Genomic DNA, 19,042 nt, shown 5'->3' with positions numbered 1-19,042 from the left:
GTTGAACGTATTGGATATAGAGATTAAACATGTTCGTTTGTTTGCCCCACATTTGGTGAAAACAAACGGGAGTGTCGCCCTTGCAATTTAAGAGAACACCAAAACATTACCGATCATGATTATGGAATTGAAGCTCGAAACGAACGAGTTGCAAAACGAAATGCGTCATGGAATGGTTCGAATCGAATTAGATTGCGATAAACAACAATAAAGAGGGAACCGACGGAGGAGGATTACTATGTGATGGAGACACTTGCGGTGGTAGCGATAGGTGTCGGAGTGTTTGTACTATGCTCAATAGAAGCAAAGACTTGAACCTAAACTATCCATTCGAAATATTTCTATGGACAGGGACATATCGGTTAGAATCTTTGATGATGCGTAATTGGAGTTGACTCATCCACAGTTTCACTATTTATTTTGGAATAAATCTACCCTAATAAATGAAAATGATTTTGCCACATGTCCTTTTCTCATAAAATTAGTCACATGTCATTTTGTTATAATTTGAGATATATTTATTTTCCATTTGTCATTACTTTAATTTTCATTTTCAATATATCATTAATTTAGTTTCCATAAATTAAACCTACCATAATGACTATTAATTTCAAATTTTAAATTTAAACTTTAAATTTTAAATTTCAAATTTAATTTCAAATAAATTTACAGTTTAAACCTTTATGTTTAACATTTTGTTATAATTAACCCGTTTAGTACACACTAAACACATAATTTTAATTTATTTATTTTTTGCATGTTTTTTTTTCTCATAATTTTTATTTATTTCAATTTCAAATTCAAATAAAATTTCTATTTAATCGTTCGTACTTAACATTTTGTTTTAATCAACCCGTATAATATACGGGTTTCACAACTAGTGCTATTATATCTGACTAAATTACGAAGAAATTTGGTTATTTTACTAAATTTCTTTTGGTTTCCACTTTCCACCCATGGAGCGAGATTCAGAAAACGAAAAGCGCGCCAATACGTTCACATAACCGCCCTCACTCCAAAATCCTCAAACAAAAAATCCGATATCGCCGTCGCACCGCCACCGTCATGGGAAAGCAAAAACAACAAGCTATTTCCCGTTTCTTCGCCCCCAAACCAAAGCCATCTTCTTCCACAACGTCAACTTCGCCTCCATCGTCACCGCCGCCGTCGCAATCACCTCTACCGAATTCATCAACACCTCCCCCTAAAATCTCCGCCACCGTCACATATTCTCCTCTTAAACGCCTTCGTACCTCCCAGCTCATATCCCCGATCAAAAAACCCTCCAAAACCCCCCGATTATCCCCCAATCCCGACCTTGCGGAATCTTCTCGAACTAAACAATCTCCACCCAGTGAAAACCCTAAACCCTCTTTGTCGAATCCCACTCTTCACGAAAAGTTTCTTAGCAAACTTCTAGAACCTTCTGAAGAAGATACAGCTAATGTTCTTACTGCAGATGCTAAGGCTCCATTAAACCCCAAATACACCCCATTGGAGCAGCAGGTAGTAGAGCTTAAAGCTAAGTACAAAGACGTTCTTTTAATGATTGAAGTTGGTTACAAGTTTCGTTTCTTCGGTGAAGACGCTGAGAATGCCGCTAGGGTTTTGGGAATCTACGCACACATGGATCACAATTTCTTAACAGCTAGTATACCCACTTACCGATTAAACGTCCATGTGAGGAGACTAGTAAGCGCAGGGTACAAAGTGGGCGTTGTTAAACAGACCGAAACCGCAACAATCAAGGCTCACGGGTCAAATAAAATGGGTCCATTTTGTCGTGGATTATCAGCATTGTACACAAAGGCCACACTTGAAGCATCTGAAGATGTGGGTGGAGGAGGAGAAGAAGGGTGTGGATCATGTAATAACTATTTAGTTACTGTCGTTGAAAATGTAAATGTTGGCGACGACAAGGGGAATAATGAAAGTGGAGTTGATGTGAAAATTGGGATTGTTGCTGTTGAAATTTCAACTGGAGATGTTATTTTTGGAGAATTTGACGATAACTTGCTAAGAACTGGGCTTGAGGCTAAGATATTGAGCTTGTCTCCTGCTGAACTGCTTCTTGTTGATCCCCTCTCTAAGCTAACAGAGAAGGTAGTTGATTACTTGATTTCAACTCAATAAAACTTTTACACTTGTGTAAATATTGAATAAAATTGTTTGCTAATTGAATCTCTGTTTTCATATTTAGTTTTTAGTAGCATACGCGGGGCCCGCTTCAAATGTCCGGGTGGAACGTGCCTCTAGAGACCGCTATACAAATGGTGGTGCACTTGCTGAAGTATTGTCATCTTTTGATAAAATAGGTGATAGCCTTCTAAATGATACTCAAAAGGAAAAAACAAAATGTCATCATGCAACTGAGGTGTGTGATTCTTGTTATCTCTTACTATGATGTACATGTGTTACTTTTTTTTTTTAAATCTAATCCCTTTTTATGTGTAGGCGATTATGGGTATGCCTGATTTAGCTGTTCAAGCATTAGCATTGACCATTGACCATCTGAAACAATTTGGTTTTGAGAGGATTTTGTGTTTAGGAGCTTCATTTCGCCCTTTTTCCAATGATTTGGAGATGACACTTTCAGCCAATGCAATGCAGCAATTAGAGGTTTTGAAGAACAACTCTAATGGATCTGAATCTGGCTCATTGTTTAGCTGTATGAATCACACTCTTACTACATTTGGCTCAAGGCTTCTCAGACACTGGGTATACTTTAATCGATCTTATTAATCATTAGGTCATTTTGTTGTAACTGTTAAAAAGGTGTCATTTTGTGTTATAGCTATTTGTTATAATCATCATTATTGCTTTTTCTAAGGAATCTAATGTTTGCTAATTGGGCCCCACGCCACCTCATGATCCAGGTGAGTCATCCTTTATGTGACAAAAGAATGATCAGTGCACGTCTGGATGCTATTTCTGAGATTCTTGAATCAATGGGTTTTTCTAAAAAATTTAATGATGGAAGACACACTGATGTCAATCTTCATCAACTTCTTAGTTTAGTTCTTACTAATTTAGGAAAGTTACCTGATATTCAACGTGGAATTACTAGAATCTTCCATCGAACTGCCACAGCATCAGAGGTAATAATGAGTTGTTACTTTCCAACTTAATGAGCTTAATGGGTTAAGCACTTAATCTAGACAGTTAGTTATACATGACTGTTTCCTATACAGTTCATAGCAGTTATTCAAGCCATCTTAGTGTCTGGAAAACAACTTCAGAAGCTTCAAGTTGAAGAAGAGAATGAAGTCAACCATGTTGAAAAGACCATTCAGTCCCTGTTGCTAAAAAAGTTGATTCTGACGGCATCATCATCCAGCATAATTTCAACATCAGCAAGGCTGCTGTCTGCCTTGAATACAGAAGCTGCTGAACAGCGTGACATATCCAATCTGTTTGTTGTTTCTGAAGGACAATTTCAAGAGGTAATTACAAATAAAGTTATATATATATATATATATATATATATATATATATATATATATATATATATATATATATATGATCTCTAATTTATCTTCATTTAGTTATTTATAAGTGTTTTATAACTGATTACCAGATTGCTACAGCAAGGAATAAAGTGAAACAAGAAAAAGATAAGTTAGATTTATTAATTAATATATACCGCAAACAACTGAAAAATCAGAAATTGGAATTCATGAGTGTGTCTGGGACGACACATTTGATAGAGGTAATTTATATTTTTTTATAAATTATAATTTTGAATTATCTATAAATATATATCTTTTTACTGAGCTTTACCTTCACAGTTACCAGTAAATGTAAAGGTGCCTTCGAACTGGGTGAAGGTTAACAGTACTAAAAAGGCAATACGCTATCATGCACCGGAGGTATTAACAGCTTTAGACCATTTATCATTAGCAAACGAGGAGCTTGCTATCGTGTGCCGTTCCACTTGGCAGAAATTTCTAGAAGAATTCACAGGATTCTATCAAGACTTTCAGAGTGCTGTTCAAGCACTAGCATCCTTAGATTGCTTACATTCTCTTGCTCTACTTGCAAGAAAAAAGGTTTCTTTCTTTTAATGTTATAAATTTGAGAATGAATTACATTTTTGGTCCCTTAGTGTAACTGATGTTTGCATTTTTGGTCCCTTATTTTGACCAATTCAACCTGCTTTTGATCTATTAGGATTACACTCGCCCTGTTTTTGTTGATGATAATGAACCTGTTCAAATCTGTATATCATCAGGTCGTCATCCGGTATGTAACATCATTTTTTTTATTTTTTAAATACATATTTATTACCATGAAATGAATATAAACAGGTTATGGAGACAATGTTAGAAGATAATTTTGTTCCAAACGATACAAATTTACATTCAGAAGGAGAGTATTGTCAAATTGTGACGGGACCAAATATGGGTGGAAAGAGTTGTTATATACGACAGGTGGCACTGATTGCCATCATGGCACAAGTGGGTTGTTATGTACCTGCCACGTCAGCAAAGCTCCATGTATTAGATGGGATCTACACACGAATGGGAGCTTCTGATAGCATCCAACAGGGAAGGAGCACGTTTCTAGAAGAGTTAGGTGAAGCTTCTAATATACTTCATGCCTGCACAAACCGTTCTTTAGTGATTCTTGATGAGCTTGGGAGAGGCACTAGCACGCATGATGGTGTAGCCATTGCTTATGCTACACTGCAGTATCTTCTAGAACAAAAGAGATCCATGGTGTTGTTTGTGACTCATTATCCAGAAATAGTTAATATGACAAAAGGGTTTGGTGGGCGTGTGGGGTCTTACCATGTTTCATATCTGACATCATCATCGCAAAAAGACGAATCTAACCCTTCTGATTGCGACTATGAAGATGTTGTTTATCTTTATAAGCTTGTCCGTGGTGTTTCGGAAAGGAGCTTTGGGTTTAAAGTTGCACAGCTTGCACAGGTCAGTTTGACTTTTGAGTTTTGAATTTTGACTTTTTGAGATAGTCAAAGTTAATCTTTTGTTTTGTTGTGTTGCAGATACCTTTGTCGTGTATAAATCGAGGGAGTGAGATGGCAGTGAAATTGGAGGAGGTGGTGAGGGACAGATGTAAAAGCAGGTTGGCAATGGCAGATAAGAATTTACAAGAAATATTTTCAAATTTGAATTTGGCGTTTTTGGAAGATGTTGATCCTGTAAAAAGCTTTGAGTGTTTGAAGCATGCAAGAAGCCTTGCACTTGAATTGAGAAATTAGTAAAAAGAGTTTTTCATTTTGTTTCTGCTTATAATGTTCTTGTAAGGCGCTAGTTCTATGGTGGTTGAGATGATGATGTAACTTAAACTTGGTGTGAGAGTGATCAGATATGTATTTATCTAGTCAAAAACGTCTTTTACCAGGCATAATCACCTTCTATTTGTAACAGGAACAATGTGTTCCTGTTGCTTGAATCGGAATCTGTTACATGTTTGGTTTGGTTGGTGGAAAATGGAATACATTTTAATCATATTTCTTTGTTTTTTATTTTCTATTTGGTTTGTAAATTCATCAGTTAAATTGGAATGTAAACTATGTTAGTCAGTGATACTGTTTTTGTCATAAATTTCATTAAATACTATGAAGATGGCCAAAAGACGTGCAATCACTTGTCATATATTAAGAAAAAGATAAATCAAGAAATAAATATCGATTTTATGAAGCTAATTCTTTCTTGGCTATTAAAGGCATCGATTAGATTAGAGATGGACACAAATGGATAAGGTCAACTCTTATCAAGTGCAAGTCAACAAAGGGATCAAGATCCAATTTGTAGGCTTACAGTGATCTAGTTAATGCTGTATGTTTGTGTGGTCTCAAGTACAAAGTATTCGATTGTTTTGTTTGACTTTTAGGAGAAAAAGAAATTGGTGATTTGTGAGACAAAAAAAAGGAGCAAGAAAATTACAAGTCTTTCTTATTGAATTTAACATTATGCACCAAAACAACAGCAAATTTTTATCTTCAGTAACACAAATATAAAAGCATAACTCCCACAATGTTCAAGAAAAAGGCAACAACATTTTGCCTAACAAAAACTTGTAATGTTCGATGTTCTGATGAAGAAACTAATACAACTCAATAGTCTTTGTTCCCAAAGTTCTTGCACCATATCTGTGATGGAACTGGTCGAACAGGCATATGTGGTCGTTGCTGCAATATCATTCATTATACACACAAAGCAGAATCAGAGTATGCAGATATAACAGAGATTAGATGAGACCAAAATGCAACTCCTTTGGTTAAGTATCACATAAACTGAAAGTTGACATCTTGCATATACAGAAGTACAGAACTAAAAAGTAAGAACCTAGAGTGTAACTGTGAACATGGACAGACTACCATGGTAACATGACAATGATGCAAACCCATATAAATCGGATTTGAATACAAAAGATCAGACTAGGGTGAAGGAGGTGAACCTTTAATGAATAGGTCTTCTTAGTTAAATCGTTGTCTATGGAGCTATTATGATTAGGGCTCTGCTACCACAGGGGACTAGATAGATAGCCAACAGCAAAACCCAGACGGATCAAAGATGAACAAAGTTTGAAATGATGAATCCTAAAAAAATTTACTACCAAGAAATTCACTATAACCACGCAAGCTGGAACTGAGGCCCATGAAATTTCAAACCCTAATTTTTTTACAACAAAGTCAAGGTAAGCCTAAATCCAGATCTCCCACATTGTAAGTACTGAATTTCTATAAAAAGTATGAGAGAAACATGCGAGAGTAGAGAGATAGATGATCGGTATATAGAAACAGACCTCAAGCTCCGCAGATTTCATGGCGATGGGGATGCAAACGAGGAAAATACCAGCCATGGCGATCGCTGTGTTGCGCTTCCAGTGCAAGGGGCGACAGTTCGGACCACCGCTCATAGTCCACACCTTGGTCCTGAAATCCCCTCCGCCATGGCCGTGGGCTGCGTCGCCGTGATGTTCTCCTCCTCCACCCATTTTCTCTCGTCAACCACTTCGATCGAACTTCTGACGAACAAGCAAAAATGGTTTAGTTGGTTTGGTGCCCTATTGGCTATCGGTACATTTTGGGGATAGGCCCTCCACTTCACTGCACAGCGAGCCCATTTGCGACGTTAGTTTATATTTGGTATTTCAATTTTAATTTCTCATTTGTTGAAATTAATTAAAAAACACTATAATACATTAACACTAAAACTATTTCAATCTCATAAAATATAAAATAGGGTAAGACTATAAGTGGGATGTAAGAAATAGATACTCGATTAGTAAACTAGGGATAAGCATAAGTCGGTATCCATCCTAATTATCTTGAACCGAAATTGACGGTTCCTAAAATATTGAAACTGAAACCAGAACCGGAACCAACGAGTAGATGTTTCAATACAAGGTACCTGATTTGTTAAATTTGTTTAATTTTTAAAACTTATAAAAATATATCTATTGTAAGTTTACAAGAAAATTATCGATAACATCAATACATAATTTGCTAAGTATTAAAAATAAGGATTAGAAAATATGAATAACTTGAATAACATTGACAAAAATATGTACAAGTTTCTTAATACCTATAAGTAAACATCATTAATTTCATGTATCTTAAATTCATACTTTTGATATAAAAAATTCATATAATTGAAGTCCATAGCTAAATAAATATTTCTATGAGTTAGAATTTAACTTAAACATAATAGTATATCATGTCTAAACAAATATTTCTATGAGTTAGAATTTAACTTATATTATGCCTACTATCTACAAATTCATTTTGAACCTAATAGTTTAAATTCAAAATGAAAATTACACATGGACATTTAAAGGTTCAAAACAAATTATACAAAATTCTAGAATTTTAAATGATGTTATTCAATATACTGTATAAAGTATGCGATTGTGATATATATATATATATATATATATATATATATATATATATATACACACACACACACACACACCAGGTCTAACGGGTAGTGGTTCTGTAAAAATAAGAACCAAATTGGAACCGTTTAAGGCAGTTCTGGTTCCAAAAACGGATATCTAGTTCTATTGCTCATCCCTAAGAAAAAACTGCTTTGGACGATGATCTCCGACATAAAACAACTAAGATATATAATTAAATAAAAGTTGTCTTAATCGAGAGTACACACCAATATATATCATGAATATGATAGGTAAGCCCATTGTATAGAATAAAACAGAAGTTAAACATTCGTATGTGACCGAAAAGAAAAAAAAAGTACATGCAATAAAGTTTTGGGTAAATATAGCAAAGACAAGCAATGTAAATATTGTACAAATATGTAGACATTGAGAGGATAAACTACACATAAAACCTGAAACGAAAAAACTGGCACTAGAGATTGACATTAACTAATATGGTATATATGCGTGCTAGCATGTATCATATCGGATAGACACAACCCCGTATGTCTTTATATGTTGGAGTTTACCATCTTTCCCAAAATTTATTTTCGGCCACTTGCTTCTAGCTCTAGCATAGCCCAAACTTTGGTGTTATCTCCTCCTCTCGCCTCTCATCCTCTTGCAAAGGAACCCTTTTATATAGAATGAGGTTCCAACACACATATACACACACAAACATATATATATATATATATATATATATATATATATATATATATATATATATATATATATATAAGATTATTTCGCAGCAATATTATACAATTATCTAACATCGGCCCTCTTGGTGATAAATATTCACTACTATATAATTTCCAGTAACTACTTCTCTTGGTGCTGAATTAGAAGTGTGAACTCAAGAATACCGATGAATTGATTTAACCACAAAGTTATATACATTTGATCGATCAAATAAATCTCTTGGATCATAGTAAAAAATGGAAATGACTTGGTGATGATTTAGGGTTATTTGTGGTAAATTCTTTACACGATTCAAATAAAGCAAACATGCACACTTAAGATAATTATTTTTACTATTGGGACAATTGGGCTCCAATAAAGTGTTTTTTTGTTAGAGGGCATCGATAAATATAATACAATCCAATGATGTATTGTGTAAGGAAAGGTGTGAGTATTTCATCTAGGCAATGCATAAAATAAGGATGTATGGAATGTTGGATTAGTGTCTCAGCCCGTAACTATATTTGGTAAGTACTTGACCTGGTTGTGCATCGTCTTTTTGAGTTGCCTTCACCAAAGTAACATGATAGGATGATTTATCAAGTGAGAGGTTATTATGGTTTATTAATAAATTATATGAATAATATATTAAAGGAGAAATCATATAGTTTAATTAATATTAGACAATAATTAATTATGTGGCTAAAAGACATTAATTAAATAGCGGGGACTTTAAACTGTCAAACGTGTGATAGTTGAATATTGGGCTGAGAAGGCTTATGGACTAGGCATGGACGAAATTAGGGATGTGTCCATCCAAATTTCGGCCATAGAGGCCCTATTCCAGAAGCTTCCTTGGATTGCTTAAGGCCCAAGCTGTCCATTAGGGTTTTGACTGAAACCCTAGCAGCACAAGTATAAATAGACCCCTAGGACATCAGATTCCGGCCACTGGAAACCCTAACAGTCTTCATTGTCGAAATTGTGCTCATACCCTCTCTCTCAATTAGCATCCTCTTGCTTGTGGTGTTTGTAAGCCATTAGAGGAGTGATATTTGTGACTCTAAGCTCCAAGACAAGAAGATTCAAGCCATTGTAGAAGAGGTAATCATCTAGATCTGATTTCTTATGTTAATTTTGAAATATGTATGCTAGATCTAGGGTTTATAAGTCTTGGATGAATTACATGTACAATAAGAAACCTAGATCCAAGCAGTAGGGTTTGTATGAGCACATAGGATGTTCTTTTGGCTCAAACCCATCATGGAAGAACTATTAGACCATCTGCTTGTTAAATGTAGTTTTGCACAAAAAACATGGAGTCATATTGCCTCATGGTGTGGTTTGGAACCTTTATACCCTAATAGAATGTCACACCTCGCTAAAGCGGAAACACGAGGCGTGTCAGTACAAAGGGTCTCATAACAAAGTTAAAAGACAACATCAACCATAGTATTAAAAAGTATTACAACTTACAATGTGTTTGAACATATTTTAAAAGAAATTACAATGCAATTGAAATACAACCCATGCGAATGCTCCTAAAAGTGATGTGTCCCTAAGTGTTATCTTATAGACGAGTTCCTGAAAAAGCATGTAAAATGAGCGGTCAACTACCGAGATAGTTGGTGAGTACTCACAATTTAAAAATAATATTTGTTTCATGAATCATAATAAAAGTTTTAATAGAGGTTTCCATAAATAAAAGTACATTGCTAAAAGGTGTAAATAAGTTTGCATAAACAAAGTTCGTTGTCATCATGAGAAATAAAGTATGTTGCCAAAATGAGATGCAAAGTTCATATTCTCGTGGGATATAAAGTTCGTTGCTAAAACTAGTAAACAAGTTTCGTTGCTAAAATGAGTATACAAGTTTCATTGATAAAATAAGTATACAAGTTTCATCGCTAAAATGAGTATACTAGTTTCGTTGATAAAATGAGTATACAAGTTTCGTTGCTAAAATGAGTATATGATTTTCGTTGCTAAAATGAGTATACAAGTTTCGTCGTTAAAATGCGATGTAAGATACGTATGTGCATCAAGTTTCCATTCATAAGTTCACAACCCAAGCCTAATGACCAAATCGTGCCCTATTGACTACTATGTGTATTGCAAACATGGAGAATAAAATGATAAAATGCACTTAAGCGAATTGTACGAGTGATGAGTTGTCTACCTCCTGATAGCGATATCTATAATAACCATAGCTCAAAAGAGTTAATGAGTTGTGTCGAATGATTCCATGGACTTAACCGCGATACAATCCTCATGAAATAAAGCAACATACACATACATACAAAACATAGCAACCAAGTTTCATACGATTCAAAATAAATACAACGAACATAAATAGTTTAGGACATGCTTTTCCACCCCAAAACATTTAAAAACCGAAAATAGGGGGAGTCGTGAATACTCACAATGCATTGAGATGATGCAAATGATGCCTTGATCTAAGTTCCACTTGTACCACTACCGAATCATACAATAATATTACACACTAATGAGTTTCTAATTGAAATCTAACACTAGTATACTTACTGTTACAATAGAATTATGTCGATATTGCGTCGAAATTTAATATTGTTAAGTTACAAACATTTTTCTGAAATGGTGAAGCTTTATAACTCATGTGATTAAGTGAATTTTGGATATTATTTTCCAGATTTTTGTAATATTAATTGGAGGTATTTCAATACATTTAAAGATGTTTTTAAACTCCTAAAATCCAAAAATATTATCAAACAGCTTCCAAAATTCATCAAAATTTACATTTTCGTTCCAATTACAGTAGAGGTCTTCCATCAATATTCCCTTGAATGATGATGTGATTAACTATTTTTCCAAAATTTTAAGTCTTCATAACAATATAAATTCGTGAAAACTAGTATCCAGATGATAAAAATTCTCAAACTTTTTATAATACTGCCATTAAACATACTTAAGCTGGGAAAAATATAACAATGGGTTTCTAAACAGTTTAACCCGATTTTATGATTTTTGTACATTTATTCTAACAAAAATAGAAATAAATAGAAGACAGTTTTCAAAATTGCCCAAACTTTTTGTAACACTGTTATCATACATGTAGAAGATGTGAAAAATATAAAAGATATTTTTCAATTAGTTTTACTATTTCCCTTGTTTTATTCTCTTGAATAATCATTAATTGGTGAATAATTATCAAACAGTTTAAGTAAATTACCAAAATTTTTGTAAACTTCATTTACAGTGTACATAATCCGGAAAAAATACCAATGGTGATTTTTATATACTGTAATCCAATTTTATCGATTCAAGTGTATTTAATCTTAGAAAATAGAAGCAAAATAGCATACTGAATAGAAAAACCACCCAAAATTTTTATCTAGAGTTCTAACATATTATAAGATCTTCTGGTAAATTTTCATGAATTTTGGATTAGTAGAACTATTTTTCTCATTATTAGTCAATTATAAATACAAAAATCGGGAAAATATGTATGCATTATGAAAAATTCTGAAAATATTTTTCTAAGTATTCCACATGAGGTAGGATCTAAGAAAAATATTATATAGCCTTTTCACATTCCCTAAAATGGTTTTATGATTTATTTTAATTAAACAAAAAGAAAATTTAAAACCATACCAAACAGTTACTAAAATCGATGAAACTTAGTGAGATGTCATCATTTACTTTAGGGGTCATTCACGAATTTACCTAGGATTTATAGACCTCAGAATATTTTCTTACAATAATAATAATTCGAGAAAAATGAATTACTTTTTTGAAAATATGTAGAACTTCTCATTTTGTTGGTGGAATTCTGGGAAAAATCGGATTTGATCGGAAAGGAAGTTTTAGATATTTATTTGAGAATAAATCATTCATGAACATATTTGAAAGCTTTTAACAACAAACTTTGATCATCAAGCATCTAAGCTTGAAGATCATCACATGCATGTCGTTTTGAAGGCCATTCATGATTTTGAAATGGTAAAAAATCGTTTTGGAAAGAAAACTTAGGGTGCATGTGGTGATTTTCCACCAAAACTTGTAGAAAAGTGCATTTCCATGATTTTGACTTAGGTTTAGGTCATAAGACTTCACCATCTACAACATGCATGTTGTTTTTGGATGAAATCCTACCACTATCATCATCAAAACCATGAGTGTGTGTGTATGTTTATGTGTTCATGATCTTTTATTAGAATGGAGTAGAAGATGGAGAAAATCCAAGAAAAATAGTAAACTTTGAAGGAATAATGAAGTAGAAATCGATTTTACCTTCAAGAACACCACAAGATGATGAAGATTTCAAGTTTTAGGTGTGTTCTTGGGTCCTATTTTCTGGAAATTTCGTGGTTTACAGGGTGGAGAAGGGAGAAATGGAGTTGTGAAGGTAGAGAGAAATGAGAGAGAATGAAGGAGAAGGTGGAGTGTGAGAGAGAAGAAAAATGATTATGTGTATGTTGGGAAGAGAAGGAGTGTCTTGGGAGAGGGGAGGACGAAATCTTGGGTGAGTGAGGCTTCCTCTCTCTTGTTTCTTTTATAAAAATTCAAATCTTTTATAAAAATATCCAACTTTTTATAAAATGTGCACCTTAACCTAGTTTTATGCATAAAACTCTTGATTTTTGACTTATAAATCAAGGGTAAATGCTAATAACTTAATTTTTATTTTCCTTGATTGTATTTCATACTAATTATTATGATAAGATAATATTATAAGGTTCTTAATTATTTTTATAGGATTTTTAAGGTTAAAGTTTATAAATATGAGTTTTTATGGCTTTCAGGGTTTTGGAGTTTAATACATCTTTGGATATCAAAATAAATTGAATCTTTGAGACTTCAAATTATTTTTGTGTTTCCTAACTCTTATTCAAGTTAGAAATAATGTTTGTAATTTATTTTTATTGGTTTATTGACATTATATGTAGTGATTCTGAGATTCACGGGAAATTAAAGAATCAAGTATACTAGTCTTAGTTTTCAACTTTGACTTAAGTTCCAACAAGACTCAGACCTAATTTCTACTACTAGGTCAAATTCATGATGTGTGTATATGATTCATGAAAAGGTGTCCAAGTCAAGGAATGACCTGAATTTGAATAGTTGTTACAGTTAAAGTAACTATAGAAGTCACGTATCAATGTGGAATCTAAGTACACTATCCTTCAATTCTACTTGTTTCCCAGTTTCTAGTAGGTTATAACTTAGTTTCTAGTTACTAGGTCTAGTATGTGTCGTTTCTACACGTGCAACTAAGTTTATCGATTCTTGACCGACACGAATTTTGACGGTTTTCACATAAAATTATAGAAACTTATCTAGGTATTATTCCTTGCCTCATGTCGGTTCATTTAGCGAACTAGGAATGATGTGAATTTTAACAAACTCACAATGTCATCTTGGGTGACCAATAAAATAAAGGCAAACACAATTTTATGGGTCAATAATAGAGGCGATTAAAACTCATTAGATTGGAGTGTTTAGGCGGATTTCCCCTGTTTCAATTTAGAATTGACTTTGTAACATGCATGCTAACTAATTATAACAAATTGATCTCTTGGTGGTGGTATTTTTTAAAGACGTGGGGGGGGGGGGTCATATATGGTTTATTTTAGCTTTGGTGCTATATTTTTATCGTGGATATGTGTGTGTTTGGTGTGGGTCTTGAAATCTTTTTAATAGGATTAGTACCTATGTTAGTTTTTTTTTATCCGTGAAAGAATATACCTTTTTGCTTGTTGACTACAATCCTTCATAATATTAATTACATGTGGGTGGATAGTTTTCAGGGTGTTTGAGTTTTCTTTCTTGTATGTATATACTAGTATTTAATTTAACCGAAATGGAAAATTTTAGTGAATTTAGTGCAATGCAAATTACTACGATACTAATTGAGCGATACACGAAAAGTACATGGCTTTTAGCTTGTAAAATTCACGACATAAGATTGATGTTTTGAGTGTTCTTATAAGTATGATGTTGTGTTGATAACCCAAACAAAATACATTTATATTTGGTGTGTAGAAGTCTAAAGAAATGTGCCATAATTTTTTTGGGATCAGTTGGCTCCATTACTTGTTTGGTTTCATTAGTAGTTATCATTTTGGCGGGCTCTTGGATGTTTGTAAAAAATAACAATTTTAACGGTTGCTTAAGTATGTTGTCAACTTTGGTGACCCTACAAACTACAATGTTATTATGGTATTTGGTGACCCTACAAACTGCAATGTTATTATGGTATGTAAAGGATAGACGATTAGTTGAATTTCCTGGCGGTGTATCAAGTTTGAACCAAGATTATTGCACATTATTACTTGTTGTGGTTGTACTTTAGTTATGCATACAGTTGTTGCCTATTTAAAATTACTCTAAAAAATGGCCTCCTAAGTATGTTGCTTTGATGTGTTTGATAAAACTCTAGAACCATGTCATACTTTGTTCTATACATTATACGTTACCTTGTTTTTCTCTTGTTTGTTAATGCTTCCTAGTTCTTTGTTGGTTATTTTAATCAAATATACAAATTTATGCCTTTCATACATGTGAACTTCTTGATTGACCTGTAACACCTAGTTTTAGGGTGTTTCCATTATTAGGATAATGGGTCGTAAATGGATCGATTAATGGTATTGGGCTTCAAGGGAGTAGGGTTTATATCCTATTTGATGTTGATAATGTTGGTGTTGGATTAGGTGTCTAAGCCCATAACTATAATTGGTATATACTTTAATTAATAGAAGCACAATTCTTTTGGGTTGCCTTCACTCTTGCAACTTGACAGGATGACTTTTGGAGAGAATTTGCATTTATTATTTGGAATAATAAATTGATATAAATGATTTATTAATATATTATGAGAATGATACATTAATTAGAAATTAGGTTATTTAATTAATATTTAATCAGATATTAATTTGAAATTAATTTTGGGATTAAATGAATTAATTAGAAGTACATGGGCTATTTTGCAATTAATTGATAGTTGTGAAATAGGGCTCTTGGACTCCTTAGATAGGAGTGGATGAAAATTATAGGGAGGCCCTATTAGTTTTCTTCCAAGGCTTCTAGATGAGGAGTCCATGAGCTGCTTAGGCCTTAAGCAGGAAATTAGGGTTTCCACCTGCAAACCCTAGCTTTGGGACTAAGCAACCTCAAGTATAAAAGGAGCCTAACCCTTGTGATTTTCGGCCACTTGCTTCTAACCCTAGCATAGCCGAAACTTTGTTGTTATCTCCTCCTCTATCTTCTCATCCTCTTGCAAAGAGTGTTTGTAAACTGTTAGAGGTGTCACATTTGAGGCACTTGCTCTCAGAGTTCAAGATCTACAAGGATTAATTGTTATTTCTACACAACAATTAAGGTATGTATCTAAACCTTAGTATTAGGTTAATTTCAATTATTATAGATGCATATTAGGGTTTCTCTTTGTATTCAAGTTTACATGTTCAATTAGTGAAAACCTAGATCCAAAACATTAGGGTTGCATGAACACATATGATTTGTAGTTATGCTCAAAACACATCAGTTGGGTTAAGTGATTAAAGCCCTCAAATTGTGCTTTGAAGAAAAATGGTAAAATGGGAAAATTATATACCGGGCTTCTTGCACAACTTATGGTTTTAGTTTGACATGTATTAAACCAAAAGTAATTAGATGGGGTTTTGGGGCTCGTTAATACTTTTCCGTGCATATAAAGATCGCCTAAAACGGAGTTGAAACGAATAAGTTATGATTGTTTAAAGTTGGAATGAAATTGGGTGAAAATATGTCATCACGAGGTGAGGAGCATATCCACATGACGTGAGGAGTTTGTCACAAGGTGATAATCAAGTTGTCATTAGGTGAGCGTTGGGTAGCCCAAGCCCACAAATTTTTAGGGTTTTCTTGGTATTTAAATGGTGGTTCCATGTTTCGGGGGTATTTTTCCATCCTCCATCACATATAAGGCCTCTTTAGAGAAACCCTAGCCTACCTTTTCACCACTTTGAGCCTCCCCTCTCCTCTCTCATTAATTTTAGAGACGTGACGATCAGCTGATGTTGAATTTGACCTTTGACCTTGACTGTTGACTTTGATGATGGTGGATTTCTGGTCAATTTAAGGGTTTTAGGGTGTAGACTGAGAATGTACTTTATTATTTGTTAGGTGTCTCGTAGTATCGGTCAATACTGTGTGAGAGCTGCTGTGTTTAGCTGATATATGCGAAATGAGTTTTCTCACAATATTAGTTATGCCATAGTGTGTGTGCATGTTGACTCGCTGGGTCTTATTTGCTGATTGTTGTTATGTATTACTGAGCTGTTGATAGCTCCAAGGTGTTTTGTTAGTCCATTGAGACTGTTAATAGTCCCAATAGTTGTTGATAACCCACAGGGCGTGCTGTTAGCCCAATGAGACTGCTGATAGTCCCTAGGGTTGCTGATAACTCATAGTTAGTTATTTGGGCTATGTTGTATGTGATATTTTGGGGAAGTTACTAAGCTTCGTGCTTATAGTTTTGGATTAAATATTTTTCACGTACTTATCGAATTGCAAAGGCATGATTGTACACATACATCAATAGTTTTACAATTCGATATTTCACATTGTCTTCTTTATAACTGTGATTTTTAAATAATGGTTTATGAACAAGTGATTTGACCTGAATGTAACTTTATTAAAAATGAGTGTTTATTCTATTTAAAAATGAAAAAAACTATTGGAAGGAAGTTAGGACGTTACATGATCATTGGAAGGAAGATTAACACTTATACCAACCGACGCTTTAGTTTTCGGATGGATACAATGGAAACATGTATGCATGGATTTAACATGGTTTTCCCATATTTTGGAATTGTAGAGTGAGATTTTCACTATAGAGCATGATGCTTTAAAAGCTGTCTCATGCAAAATGATCAAATATGAGAAAATATGCATTGAAAATTAACAAATGTTTATATCTTTCGTGCAGGGGTGAGCAAAAACCACACCGCAACTAAAATTAACCGCAAAAACCGCATAAACCGCAACCGTAATAGAAACCGATGGTGAGGTTTTCTGTTTTCAAAAACCGCAAATTTGTGGTACGGTGCGGTTATTAAGTTTTAAAAACCGCAAAAAGACTGCACCGCACCGCATTTATTATATACAACTTTTTTATTTATTAATTCTTAATTCTTAATATATTAAATATTAAAAATAAGACAATTTTCATGAATGAAATATGAATAAAATACTAGAAGACAAAAGTATGGTTTTTTGTTATGTTTAACTTTGAAAAATGATGAAATTAGACAATTTAAAGAAACTTATTGTTAATTACTACTACCTCCGTCCCAAATTGATAGTCCACTTTTGACTTTTGAAGTCTTTTTTCTTCAATTTTGACCTTAATTAATTTTGTTTTTGATAGATAATACTTGATGCAAAATATATGAATGGATTGCATTTTAAATGTTTTTTCATTGCTGTAAGTTTTATCAAGTAATATATGTAACGTCTGCAGATCCGGGCTAGTCAATTTAGAGGCAATAGGGGTCGAAAATGACTTTTCGACAAAAAGATTATTTAGAATAAATAATCTTAACCAAGTTGTAGAATATGTCACAGGGTTTCCGTACATATAAAGAACGCCGAAATCCGAGTTATAACGAAGAAGTTATGACCCGTCGAAGTTTCGCGTCGGAACCGGCACGGCGCCGGGAAGCGTAAATAGTAAATTTATGATAGAGCGAGATTTAGATTTAGCGCTCTAAACGAAAGTCGTAGAATATGTTAAGCTAAGAACTTCGATAAAAAGAACGCCCAAATCTGACTTCGTATGAAGAAGTTACGATTTTTCGAAGTTTCGGATTAGCAGTGTACAGTTCGAAATTCGAATATTAGATCGAGCGATTTTTAGCCGACACAACCTAAACGAGAATTGAAGATCTCATTATTAGTAGCATAACAATAAAAAGACAGACGAAAATGGACATCGGATGAAGAAGTATGAGATTATAACGGACCAATCCTGTCCCGGCCTGTTAAAAATATAACTTTAAAAATAAATTCAAAATTAGCCGAAGGAGTCCAAACGAAAGTTGTAGAGTGCGTCTCCACCTACGCATGGATATAAAGAACGTCAAAAACGGAGTTCGTATGAACGAGTTACAAATTATAATAGCATATTTACGTATTAAAATAAAGTATAAATCATATATACGTACACATATATATACTTATGTATATATCATTAGAAAGGTATCGACGATGCGGTCATTATAAGACTAATGTTGAGTTCTTTCGACATTAGTTTAGTACAAATATCTTTAAATCTATTTAAAATAGTATTATAAAAGGGTGTTTAGTTGTTTATATAACTATAAGGTCATTAAGTAATTATGGGGGGTAGTTTTTGTAAATTCAATTACTATAAATAAGAGGCTTGGGCTCTCATATTTCTTGCACCATTCTCTTGATTCAAGAG

The 19,042-nt window shown here is 33.6% G+C and overlaps 2 protein-coding genes across 2 annotated transcripts; one reads left to right on the top strand and one right to left on the bottom strand.

Annotated features, from left to right (window-relative positions):
* The first annotated feature begins 761 nt into the window (after positions 1 to 761).
* Positions 762 to 5,479, top strand: LOC111887335 (DNA mismatch repair protein MSH3). Its single transcript, XM_023883495.3, has 10 exons — positions 762 to 2,103; positions 2,201 to 2,374; positions 2,455 to 2,718; positions 2,877 to 3,098; positions 3,192 to 3,443; positions 3,578 to 3,709; positions 3,789 to 4,049; positions 4,171 to 4,242; positions 4,308 to 4,934; positions 5,012 to 5,479. Exons 1-10 carry the CDS (start codon positions 1,066 to 1,068, stop codon positions 5,225 to 5,227), a joined length of 3,258 nt encoding a protein of 1,085 aa, XP_023739263.1. The 5' UTR covers positions 762 to 1,065; the 3' UTR covers positions 5,228 to 5,479.
* A 421-nt stretch (positions 5,480 to 5,900) lies between these two features.
* On the bottom strand, positions 5,901 to 7,070 carry LOC111887334 (uncharacterized). Its single transcript, XM_023883494.3, has 2 exons — positions 6,778 to 7,070; positions 5,901 to 6,160 (listed from the first exon to the last, which is right to left on the bottom strand). Exons 1-2 carry the CDS (start codon positions 6,967 to 6,969, stop codon positions 6,086 to 6,088), a joined length of 267 nt encoding a protein of 88 aa, XP_023739262.1. The 5' UTR covers positions 6,970 to 7,070; the 3' UTR covers positions 5,901 to 6,085.
* Positions 7,071 to 19,042: the final 11,972 nt, after the last annotated feature.

This window comes from Lactuca sativa, chromosome 8 (genome assembly GCF_002870075.4).
Source record: "Lactuca sativa cultivar Salinas chromosome 8, Lsat_Salinas_v11, whole genome shotgun sequence".
Taxonomy (NCBI): domain Eukaryota; kingdom Viridiplantae; phylum Streptophyta; class Magnoliopsida; order Asterales; family Asteraceae; genus Lactuca; species Lactuca sativa.
Note: the sequence above shows the minus strand (reverse complement) of the source record. Positions and strands in the feature narration are given on the sequence as shown.